Consider the following 12,038-nt stretch of genomic DNA (forward strand, 5'->3'; position numbering starts at 1 on the left):
ACCATTTGGAAAATAAACATAATTTGAAGAGAAGATATGGAAACTATATCGTTGATATAAAACACTTGGATCTGCTTACCCTTCCGGAGCACCTGAGATCACCCCTAGTTTTTTGGTGGGGTTCGTGTTGTTTATTCTTTAGTTTTCTATGTTGTGTCATGTGTGCTGTTGTTTGTTTGTCTTTTTCATTTTTAGCCATTGTGTTGTCAGTTTGTTTTAGATTTATGAGTTTGACTGTCCCTTTAGTATCTTTCGTCCCTCTTGGTTAAAATGTAACAGTATACAAAGTAAATAAAATTAGAGTGACTAATTGGGAGGGAAATGTCAACTGTTCATATTGATTTGATATCATCAATATAGATAACATAGATATAGGAAGATGTGGTGTGAGTGCCAATGAGACAACTCTCCATCCAAATAACAATTTATAAAAGTAAACCATTATAGGTCAATGTACGGCCTTCAACACGGAGCCTTGGCTCACAACAAACAACAAGCTATAAAGGGCCCCAAAATTACCAGTGTAAAACCATTCAAACCGGAAAACCAACGGTCTAATCTATATAAAAAAAATATTAACAGATTATGAAGGCAAAGAGAAGATTGTCGATGAAACTTTTAAAAGAGAAAGTAACATGAATATCCCTGCCATAATTCAAAACATGGAAAAACAGAAATTATGTGTCTGACAAATCAGAAAGGTGAACACATGATACAACTCATTTATAGTATTAGTCAGATCTCTTACATAAACCACTCAGTATATTCGAAGACTTGTAAATAGTCCCAAAAACATTTTTGAACAACTGACAGATGAACGATTGAAAAAAAGACCTTCATACCACATCTTCTTTTTTATACACACTTCTAAAGAGATTGGTTATTATCATATACTCTCCAAGACTTAGAATATCTCAATAAGCAATGTATATATAAAAACATCAACATGACTGCAAGCCAAGCTTTCATCAATATTTATTACCGTTATAGTTAAAACAGATTTCTGTTAGATTATCTTGTAAACAAAAGACATCAGGATAGGTAGAAAAGAATAAAAATAAGTTTTATGTAGTGCATTTATTCAATTAATAAAGATACATAATATTACAGTTTTTAAACATTTGTAAATAATGTCTTAAAATTTCTATATTACTAAATAAATACTTTAAATTGCTGAACTATTAGGTACCAAATCAATATATTTTGAAAAATAAGAAATTTAAATTGAATGCATGAATTGCAAATAATTCCAGTAAAGTGCACTAGCATTTATTTTTTTCATATAAATGTCTACATGGTTATTTTAATATGCTATCACATTGCATAATGTATATAAATGTTAGGTTAACTGAGTAAAAATCAACTAAAGTAAGACAGCAAAAAACTGTTTCTTTACTTTGTGTTTTATCATGTGGTTATAGTGATCATTTCCTTTCTTTCCTGTTGTTTTATTGTGTCATATTCCCAATTGTGAAATTTTTACTGAGTGTGTATTATCAAAGTGGGTAATGCATGAATAGCAGCAGACACCTTTTATGTTGGTTTCCTCTATTTCGGTTTGTTACCTTCATTTGTCTATTACTTATTGATTTACAAATTTGAACATCTGTAAACTACTGCCGCCTTTATTTGCTCTATCAAGTCTTATGCAACCACGCAATCATTGAGACTACTGTAATGTCATTTAACTGGTGAATGGGCTAATCCAGTCATTTTTAAAAGGGGTTTCCAACCCAGTAGAAAGGGGGTATTTCAACAATTTGTCCCCATTCAAATGCATTGGTCATCCAAAAAAGGAGGTCCAGCCCCCTGAACACCATCCGCCAAATCCCAAAATATGGGTATGTAAGGAACTGATCATCATGACAAAATATAAAAACCTATTGTCCTCCATCTTTCTAGTTTTCCCTGAGCAAAATTTTAATACCTGACAAAAGTCATTTTAATACACAGATCGATTCCAGAATCACTGTTCATTGCAAAAACCATGAGTATATGTAATGACTAGATGAAAACTAATGCTCTTCTAGAATTAATTATTTTCAACTTTTCTTAGACAACTACAAAGTTCATACACATCTTTACTAGTTACATGAATATAAAGGACTCTTTTGTGTGCAGATTTATTAGATTAATTGTTTATCTCACTTTTTCCAACATGACAAAGTACAATGTAGTAAAGGACACAACACTGCAAATGATTGCAGATATTATTTACTTATTACATCAACATGTTTTGGTATTCTAAACCCAGTCATCATGTTAAATTTACATGGTATTTTCTTTCCCTTGAGTACTTAGTTCAGGTCTCTCAATTTGAAGTCACAATTAATAATGTGCCTATAGATTATAATTATGTACGTTGAAATAAATGTTTCTAAATTTTTTTATAAATCAACTTATTAGAAACAAAGTAAAAATTAAAATCAAAATCAAACTCATAAAAAAATGTAATATTATTTAAAAAGGTTATGAACTCTACGGCTAGAAAGATATCATGACAAGTACATTCGTCCCATTATAATGTGGATTTACTGTCACTCAATAGGTCAATAACCTGTTTCGAATTTAATCTATCAGGTATCCAAATGTTGAAGATTAAATCCCTAGATTTAGGATGTTGCAAGTTTGAAAATCCAGACGTCTTCCATTCTGGACGTTATGATGAAGAAGAGAGGTCTCAATAACTTTCTGTGCTCACAAATTGTAACTGTTTTGAATTTTTCTGTTAACTCTAATAAATTGAATTTCAAACAGTTTTAGGGTAAAACATTAATTTCAATGTACACAATCTGTTGAAACAGTTATTAATTGTGAGGGAAAAATTCTCTTTAGAAACTATTCTTACTAACATGAACTTGATGTATCTTAATACCGAACATCAAGGAAAAAATTCCCTATAAAATTCATTGTTAACTGTGATTTTAACTCTTTGTGCCTATCCTGATTACAGCATTTAGAATTTCAAAAACATGTTCAAGTAATAAAGACACAATATTATGTAATTATTTGAAGTGTTGTGTCCTCACTATGTTTTCATTTTGATGTTTAACTACAAAAAAAAACATGTCTACTCCTGATATAAGACATGTTAGAAGCAGACTCATTTTAGGATTTAAAAAAAATAATTTAATCAGCTTTTAAAAAGAATTTATTAAATATTATTTTAAGTTTATAAAAATAAAGTTATCAACTGCAATTAGTTTGTAATTGTTATTGTTTCAAACACTGACATATTGCTATGTACAATACATATTAACAAATGTATCTCCAAAGATTGCGTAAAATCCAAAAAAAATAATATAAAATCTTTCTCATCTGTTTACGTAAGCAACTAGTCCCAGCAAGACTCTACAAAAATATCAAGACAGTGAAAAACAATTTGAACTCATAGATTGAACTCTACCATTATGCTTATGATTTCAAAAGGTTGGAATGTCAGATGAATGTCCCCTTCTATCCCTGCCACTGATTTATGTGTATCTTCTATAATCTCTTCCAATGCATTACATCTGAAAGTTAAAAAAAAGCTTATAGTGAAGTCAAATATAAAAAATCTGATTTTTTAATATTATCTTAATTCTAGATCTAACTTATGTAAAAAAAAATCTCTGCAAGTAACAAGATGTTTTTAAAAAGTCAGAATGAACTTGCATGAAGTTTGTTGTCTGATATTGTTTCAAAAAGAAATTTGATTCAAAATCTCTCAAATATGACTACATGATTTGATGGATCACATGCATACAGATGGTTGGGATTTATCATACAGAGGAAATTTCTAATTTATTATTAATTTAAAACCAGCTTTGAACTAGACTTATACTGACACTCTAAGAAAAATTCTCAATGAAATAATTCACATTATGGTAACATTTCAGAGAAGGAAATTATTATACAATCTAGTTTACAAACAAATCTTAAATCTTAAATCTTATATCTTGCAAACATAGCAACAAACAACAGCAAATTAAAAGTTTAAGGTCTTTGTTTATAAACAAATCTAAGAAGTGGAAACTTTCCTCAGATCAGGATGAGCATCCTGCCACAAGACCACAAATGTAAAATTCCTGAAACAGGAAATAATCAAAGCACAATATAGTCGAATGTCTTTGGTATAAGGATTTTCCTACAGTAATAATAGTACATTCAATATGTTCTCCTTATAAACTATGTGATGTTTATTGAAATTTAAATGCACCATTTTGTCATTTCATAAGCCTGAAAGAAAATTTTTGATGAGAAAAACTATCAGTATAAAGCTTTTTATACCTCAAACTGTACATTTACATAATGTGTTGTTCTTTTTACTTTTTCATTATCATGATAAGTCAAAATATAGGACCTAGGTGGTTTAGTGGTCTAATGCATCAGGCAAAACGCAAGGTGATTTGGTGCCACAATATCTCAGTAGCATGAGTTTGAATCCTGACAAGGGAAGAACAAATAATGTGTTGGGCTGATGTTTAGACGAATCATATATACAAAATGTAATCTCAGCCTTGTATTACCATCACTGCTGGTGATCCAATGAATCAAATCTGTTGTAGAGTTGTCACTGGTTCAGACGTACTTATTATACATGTTTGATATGTATATATAAACAAGTCTTAATTGAAACCAAACTGCATTGCACTGTGACCGACATGCTAGACCACTCCACCTAGGCTCTATCAAAAATATATGTATATCTTTACTTACCTCTTGGCTGTTTTGACTGGTAATGAAGATATGAGTACTGCTTTCCCTTTTCCACCATGGGACTCATACAATCTCAGTACAACAGTCTTATCCTTAGTTTGATCTTCACACTAAATCAGAATTATTATTGAATGAGCTTGCATATACAATAGAATAATTGAAACCATAGCTAGAGGGCAATTAAAAAACAAAGTAAAAATTTTAAATTTCCCTTAAAGTTTGTACAGTCTATTGCAATGTAAATTTAAAATCATAAACCTCCTGTATGCTTTAAAAGGGAAATAAGGGCCTCATTCTGTAAGTGCCTGTCCAAAGTCAGCAGTCTATATTTTACATGTGTCATTTCAGGGCTTTAATTACCGACTATAGGTTTGCTCATTGTTAAAGGCTGTACAGTGACTTATGGTTGTTAACTTGTATGTCATTTAATTTCTGTTTGAGAGTTGTCTCACTGGCAATCATACCACATCTTTAAAAATGTATACAAAGATTAATAACTAGGTCTTTCCACTTTTCCGTGGAAAGACCTATTGATTTTGTTCTGATTATTATTTTTTTCTTCCGCCTTAATTTTGTTCTTGGAGGGTATTGTTATTTCATAAGATGTTGCTAAGACATTTCGTATATGATATCGAATAGTTTATACGCTTTTAAAACTGACACCATTGAACAGAAAACTTTACATTGTAAGAGTGTGATCTCCCCAAACACTGTTTTTCTTGTGTCCACTACTCCTTCGCAACCATAAAAGATTACGACAAATTTATTGCTCGTTACGTCTTAAGGATTAGGGTAAACACTTAAACCGGTCCTATCTGGAGAATCCATGAGAGTTATTCCCCCTTATGCATTTGATATAAGTGATATGCTTTCCTAACTGGTAAACTATAAGACTAGTGATATAGGCCTAGAGTCTTTTGATTTTTGAAAATAAGGTCAAGGTCAAAGGTCAAGTTCATAATCTTAATTTTGATTTTGTTTTATTCTAACTTCTTTTCTTTAACCGTACAAGATTTTTACTGCATATTTTTATCAAATTATCATTTGCGACATGTCATTACTCAAAATTTTGGTTGAAAGGGTGGGTAGACAATAATAGGGAGTTTTTGCCTCTCTTATATTTAAACTTATGCTTAAAGTGATATAAAACTAATAAACCATACATATTAAAGACCTCAGGTCTTTTGATTGAAGGCCCTTGGTTTATGACCTTGAAATTGGGGTCAGGTCATAGGTTAATTGGACATTCTAGATTATGACCTTTGTTTCAAAATATTCATATTTACACGATAAAGCCATAGATCTCTGTGCTTTAGGTTACAAACCAAATGACTATCAAAAAAACAAACCGGAGTGACCTTTTGCTAACCAGAAGTAGCTATTTTTTGGACTTATTTCAACCAAAGGTTTGTAGAAACCATATATTTTCGGAATCAGCATACAATAGGCTAATATTTGACATTGAAAATTAAATGACTTTCTACAACCGATTTTTAATATTTTGTATCAAAATAAATCTTTAGAAGTTGTAAGACCTTCAATTGTTCTCCGAACAATTAGTTTTTGATTCTTATATGTTTTGCAAATCTATAAATACTTCAAATGGATTGGTCAATTAGAATTTTTTACCTTGGTTTACACTTCGATAAACCATGTTTCCCAAACTACTTCCGTACCATTATCCATGCGCAATACTTATGCATGTGCAGGGATCCTGGGATTTTCAGCAAATTGAGATTTAAAAAAAACAACAAAACATTTGTTTTCTATTTTAATGTATATACAACCAACAAAAAAAATGCATTAAAGCTTTGAAAATGCATAAAATTAAAATTTATAAAAAGATCTGTGAAATTTCATGAATGATTTAGTGTTTTTATTTCATGGCAAAACACGACATCATACATATGAAAATTTTCAAGCAAAGGATTAATTTGTTACTTCACATTCAGTTAATATCTCATTAAAATGCAGTTTTTGAGGTAGGCCCTTTTAATTTTACATGTGAATGTTTGACTGAAGATTTATAAGGATTAAACACATTTTTTCTAGAGGTTATCAATGTGTAAACCGGGACGATTAACTCACCAACTGAATAAATTCCGAAGTAAGAGCCCTGGTTTACACATCAATAACCTCTAGAAAAAATGTGTTTAATCCTATAATAACCTACCATTTTTATAGTCTCCAATATAATTTGTGAATTATCCACTTTGAAATATGAATGAGACGTTGATGAAACTTCTCCCTGAACTTCTGTTGTAAACAGAGGACAGTTCAAGTCATAAGCTTGCTGTATTACACCAGCTTCCTGAAAACTTCCTACAAAACAAATCAAATTATCCTGCCATTAACCATTTTACTAAATAAATACAGGAAAGTTGTAAAAAAAAGACAAAATAAAATCTATATAGTATACACCTAGCATCTACTAGTATCCTGCTTTCATTGTTCAAAGTAAAATCAATGTAGTATACACATAATATCTCCTAGTATCTTGCTTTCGTTGTAAAGCAAAATTACATTTAAATAACTTTATACAGTTCATTTTTGTGTCCTTCTAAAGCTTGCAATCTGTAATGGAATAAAATGTGTTTTTGACATATAAAATGTCTTTGCATCCCTATAGTTTTGTCTTTCCCATTTCACGAACAGAAATTGAACCAACTGGAATAGATCCTAAATATAACAATCATTGTTTGGATGGAATTTTCCCAGCATTTTCTGGATGCATTTTATAAATAAGTTTATACAAAACTTAAAAGATAAAATTTATCACAATTATGGTATCTGTTTTGTATTGGTTTTAGTTTCTTTTGAGATGTGACCTAGTTCTATTGAGAAGCTTAAGGTTGAACATGTTAACATGTTAACTATCTAAAAGGTACAATTTGTGGAAAAGGAACTAACTCTTCCATACCTTTGTGTGGCATAACAGCATATGTAAACTGATGAACTCCCATATCAGCCGTTTCATCTGGAGCTTTTGGTGATCTCAACCTACAAGAAATACCAGATTATTTAATGTTTTAATAAGAGTTGCATTCAAAGGGAGAACAGGTTTAATGAATGCAGACACTAAATAACAAAGTAATTTTTTTTAACAAATATAAATTGGAAAAAAATAGAGTCATTATTTCAAACACAAAAATACACCCAAGAAAAAAATTAGTTATGTAAATATCTTATTGACTAGTTCATTCTCACCAAGGCTAATTCCCTAATGTAAATTCTGTATTTATGTTAGAGCTTGTTGCTCTGGCAATTGAAAAATCCAGATATTTTGCATTTTATAGGCTGTGGCAATTAATAAAATAATAAACAGCTGCGCCATGAGCACATGATACGCCCTTCGTCTTGTGTGTGAATTTTTATGCAATAATCATGGATAGTTTCTGACATACGGCGCGACATGTGAAAAACCCCCCCTTTTTTTTTACAAAAAACTGAACAACTCTAAAATAAAATTTTGAATCATCACCAAAAAGTATACAGATCTTTATATTAATATAACTAAGGAGTGTGTAAAGTTTCAAACATGATTGAATTGTTTAGAAATAAAATCAGTTACGGATATCAATATTTCCAGTTACGTATATCATTGAAAATTTATTTATTTCAGTTATCATCACAATATTTTAGATTGACGTTTTCTTCATTTAGCGGTTGAATTTATATGATAGAAATACTTAGTATTTCACTTTCAAATTTTGAAATACACCAAAAATGACACGAAAAACTGAAGAATGATACATTATTACTACAAAATTTACAAAAAAAAAATTTACCACAAACATCGTCCGCCATCTTTGGATATACATAACTACAGTTAAGGAGAACACATTTACCCCAGTGGATCTGGGATATGTTTATGACCTCAGTCAACCAGCTTAAATCCACCATTTTCTACATAAGAAAATGCTTGTACCAAGTCAGGAATATGACAGTTGTTATCCATTCGTTTGATGTGTTTGAGCTTTTAATTTTGCTGTTTGATTAGGGATTTTCTCTTATGAATTTTCCTCAGATCTTAGTATTTTTGTGATTTAACATTTTGTTAAGGAATTTCATAGAAAATTTATAAATTATTTTGCCCATTGCAATCCCAAAAATTTATAAATTATTTTGCGGTTAAGATTATTTCTTGAAAATCTTTTTTTAATATTTCAATGAAATTTTATTTTTCGTTTTCTAAATTCTCAAGATGGACTTTTGTATGAGCTACTACACAATACTACTTACAGAGAAAGTCTAAGAACGTTGTCAAAACAAGAGTAGCCATATTTACAATCATTCATCAAAGCTAGTCCATAACCATGCTCTGATATATCAGCCCATTTATGTCCACAGACCTTGAAATTATTCAATTGAGAAAAACATAATTTAATTGATTACGGTATTACAATCAGGAACAGACATTTTGATGGGACTTGACACTACCTAATTGTAGCAGATTTTATCAGCTGGTCATAGGTAATAAAGATATGATACAGAAACAGACATGTGTTAAAAACGTACTCACTATTATCCTATTCAGTTCTGATAATATCAATAAAATGTCATTCAAACTAGTTTTAAAGTGATGCCAGTGTATCTTGTATTCTGTCACTTCAAAATTCTTATAATCGCATTCATTTTATCACAGAATAGTACAGAATACAAACAGGGTAATACAAAAGTTGTGCCCATTGCAATCCCAAATTCAAAAACCTTACAAAACACTTCACATTAAAAATCACACTTATTATGGTCATTTTATATGACAAAATATATTAAGTTCATGATAAAACTTGAATTTATCTAAGATTAGAATTACGTGGTTAATCCATTGAGCAGTTCCGCTAGTTTTTCAGTCAGAGGCAACCAAAACCCCTAATTCGCAAAGTCTGGTGGAGTCAGAGATTTTATTAATTTCATACTGAAAAGCCTATCATATTCAAATTCATTTCCTGTTACATATACTGTTCCCAGTACAATATACAGATATTTTGTCCAAGTCCTTATCTTAATTTTTTACTATCCATGACAGGAACTGATTGATAGAATAGTATAATTCCCAAAATTTTTAAGTACTTTTTGTAACTACAAATATATAAGGAAAACATAATGAATGAAACTAAATCTTTTAAACAGCTCTGCACACCTCTTAACTTAACTATCAAGAATGCAGGGAGCAAAATATTTGGAAAGACATGAGAAATAAAACAAAAGGGGACCAAAAAGGATATATCTTAAACTAAACTGAAAAAAGATGGAGCCCTAAATTTTATATCTTCTGTTAAAAAAAATATTTTCATAAATTTTTTTTTTGCTAAAATCAAAAAAATGTTGACACTGTGAATGTTCAAATGTACATGTACATGAGCGAAAACTAAGGGTGCCACATGTGGAGCAGGATCTGCTTACCATTCCAGAGCACCCGAGATCAATCCCAGTTTTTAGTGGTGTTTGTGTTGCTTAGTCTTTATTTTGTCTATGTTGTGTTCAGTGTATTATTGTTTGCCTGTTTGTCTTTTTCTTTTGTAGCTATAGCGTTGTCAATCTATTTTTGATCTATGAGTTAGGATATCCCTCTGGTATCTTTTGCCTCTCTTTCAAACATCATACCTCAAACTGAGCGGAATCCCAGGATGTATTGTTATGATTGGTTCTCTGTAGGTGGCCATACTGTATTTCATATGAAGCTTGCATAGAGTGGATTGATGTTGGGAATTCTACCTTAAGGAATTTTCTATTTTCATGCCATGTGACCTATAAAATAATAAATAATAATATATTTTAAAAAATATTTACCAATGAAAAAGAATAAGTCAAAGATCAATATGTTCTACTATGAATTTTTTAATACAATTTACGGACTAACAAAGTTTTGCAAAACACTTTCTAGCGTAAAGCATAAAGTATTCAATTACAAAAGCAGGTAAAAGCATGCATCATCAATATACTCCCACTAGTAATTATAACTATAAACTAGAGGGTGTCACTCACTTTGGTCAATGTTTATATTAAACAAAGCATTATAGACAAGAATAAAATTCATGACAAAATTCTGTGTTTGTGATGGTGGTTAGTTTGTAGATCTTACTTTATTAAATATTCTTGCTGTTTACAGTTACCTTTAATTATCTTGGCCTAGTAGTTTCTGGAGAAGATTTAAAAATTAAATATCAAAATTTTACAAAAAAATGTGAAAAATTGACTTTAAAGGGCAATAACTCCTTATGGGGGTCTATTGACAATTTTGGTTATGTTGACTTATTTGTAGATCTTACTTTGAGGAACAATTTTTCTGTTTACTGTTAATTTCTTTTTCTTATAATATTTAACATAATAACCCAAAACTGCAAAATTTCCTTAAAACTATCAATTCAGGGGCAGCAACTCAATAATGGGTTGTCTTGTATGTCTGAAAAAATCAGGGCAGATAGATGTTAGACCTGGTGAACAACTTGACCTATATCAGATTTGCTCTAAATGCTTTAATTTCCGAGATTTAAGCCAAAAACTACATTTTACCCCCATGCTTTATTTTTAAACATGGTGGCAATTTTGGTTGATGGATGGGGTCACCTGATACATTTTTGAAATAAGATACCCTAAGATGAGTTTGGTTTAATTTGGCCCAGAAGTTTCAGAGGAAAACATTTTTGAAAAGTTAGCGACGACTTGAACAAGACAGACACCAATTGATGATAAAAGCTCACTAGGCCCTCTGGGCCAGTTGAGCTAAAAAATGGCATGAAGTGTCTACCAGATCAAAGAAGGAGCCACTTAACAACTCATCACTGTCAAGCAGCTGACAAATATGAAAATGTTCTTTTTAAAACTATGGGAGAAAATAATAATTGCAAGTTTATCTAACATATTAAATCATTCGCAGTAAAGGCAAACACGAAGCATAAAATCAATATATTACTTATATTCTACAAACCTCTGTGTCAAATCTGATGTAAGGAGACTCGGCATCCAAACTTATCACCTGTTTTATATAACTTTTATCACTAATCTTCAGTGAAAACTAGAAAACAAAGGAAACCAGTGAAAATTAATTTATAGTTATAAAGGTCATTTTAAAGGAGTTGATTGATGAAAAACTCAACGGTCTCAATCTGATCAACAGGATAAAATCTAAATGATCTAGACATGAATCTGAAGAAATACTTGTAAAAGCTTATAAAAACCAATGCTTAAATTGACTTTTAGCTGAAAGTCAAAAGTTTTTTAATTATTTTTGAAGATTTTCAAACAACTGTCAATATAAATAACAGCAATAAAAACATTGTTCCTTTGATAAAATGGCTCTTTTCTCAGTGTTCATTTGAAATGTTGAATGTTATATC

The 12,038-nt window shown here is 30.5% G+C and overlaps 1 protein-coding gene across 2 annotated transcripts in view; it reads right to left on the reverse strand.

Moving 5' to 3' along the window:
- Positions 1-3,174: 3,174 nt before the first annotated feature.
- LOC143047494 (alpha-mannosidase 2C1-like) overlaps positions 3,175-12,038 on the reverse strand; it is an 86,827-nt gene continuing 77,963 nt past the window's right edge. For both annotated transcript variants that reach the window (XM_076220552.1, XM_076220551.1), the window contains 7 exons: positions 11,630-11,716; positions 10,306-10,449; positions 8,941-9,050; positions 7,619-7,698; positions 6,872-7,020; positions 4,699-4,808; positions 3,175-3,512 (listed from right to left, as the gene is read on the reverse strand). In XM_076220552.1, coding sequence (XP_076076667.1) covers positions 3,389-3,512; positions 4,699-4,808; positions 6,872-7,020; positions 7,619-7,698; positions 8,941-9,050; positions 10,306-10,449; positions 11,630-11,716 — 804 coding nt within the window. In that variant the 3' untranslated portion in view covers positions 3,175-3,388. The remainder of the gene's footprint in view (positions 3,513-4,698; positions 4,809-6,871; positions 7,021-7,618; positions 7,699-8,940; positions 9,051-10,305; positions 10,450-11,629; positions 11,717-12,038) is intronic.

This window comes from Mytilus galloprovincialis, chromosome 10, assembly GCF_965363235.1.
Source record: "Mytilus galloprovincialis chromosome 10, xbMytGall1.hap1.1, whole genome shotgun sequence".
In the NCBI taxonomy this organism is placed as follows: Eukaryota; Metazoa; Mollusca; class Bivalvia; order Mytilida; family Mytilidae; genus Mytilus; species Mytilus galloprovincialis.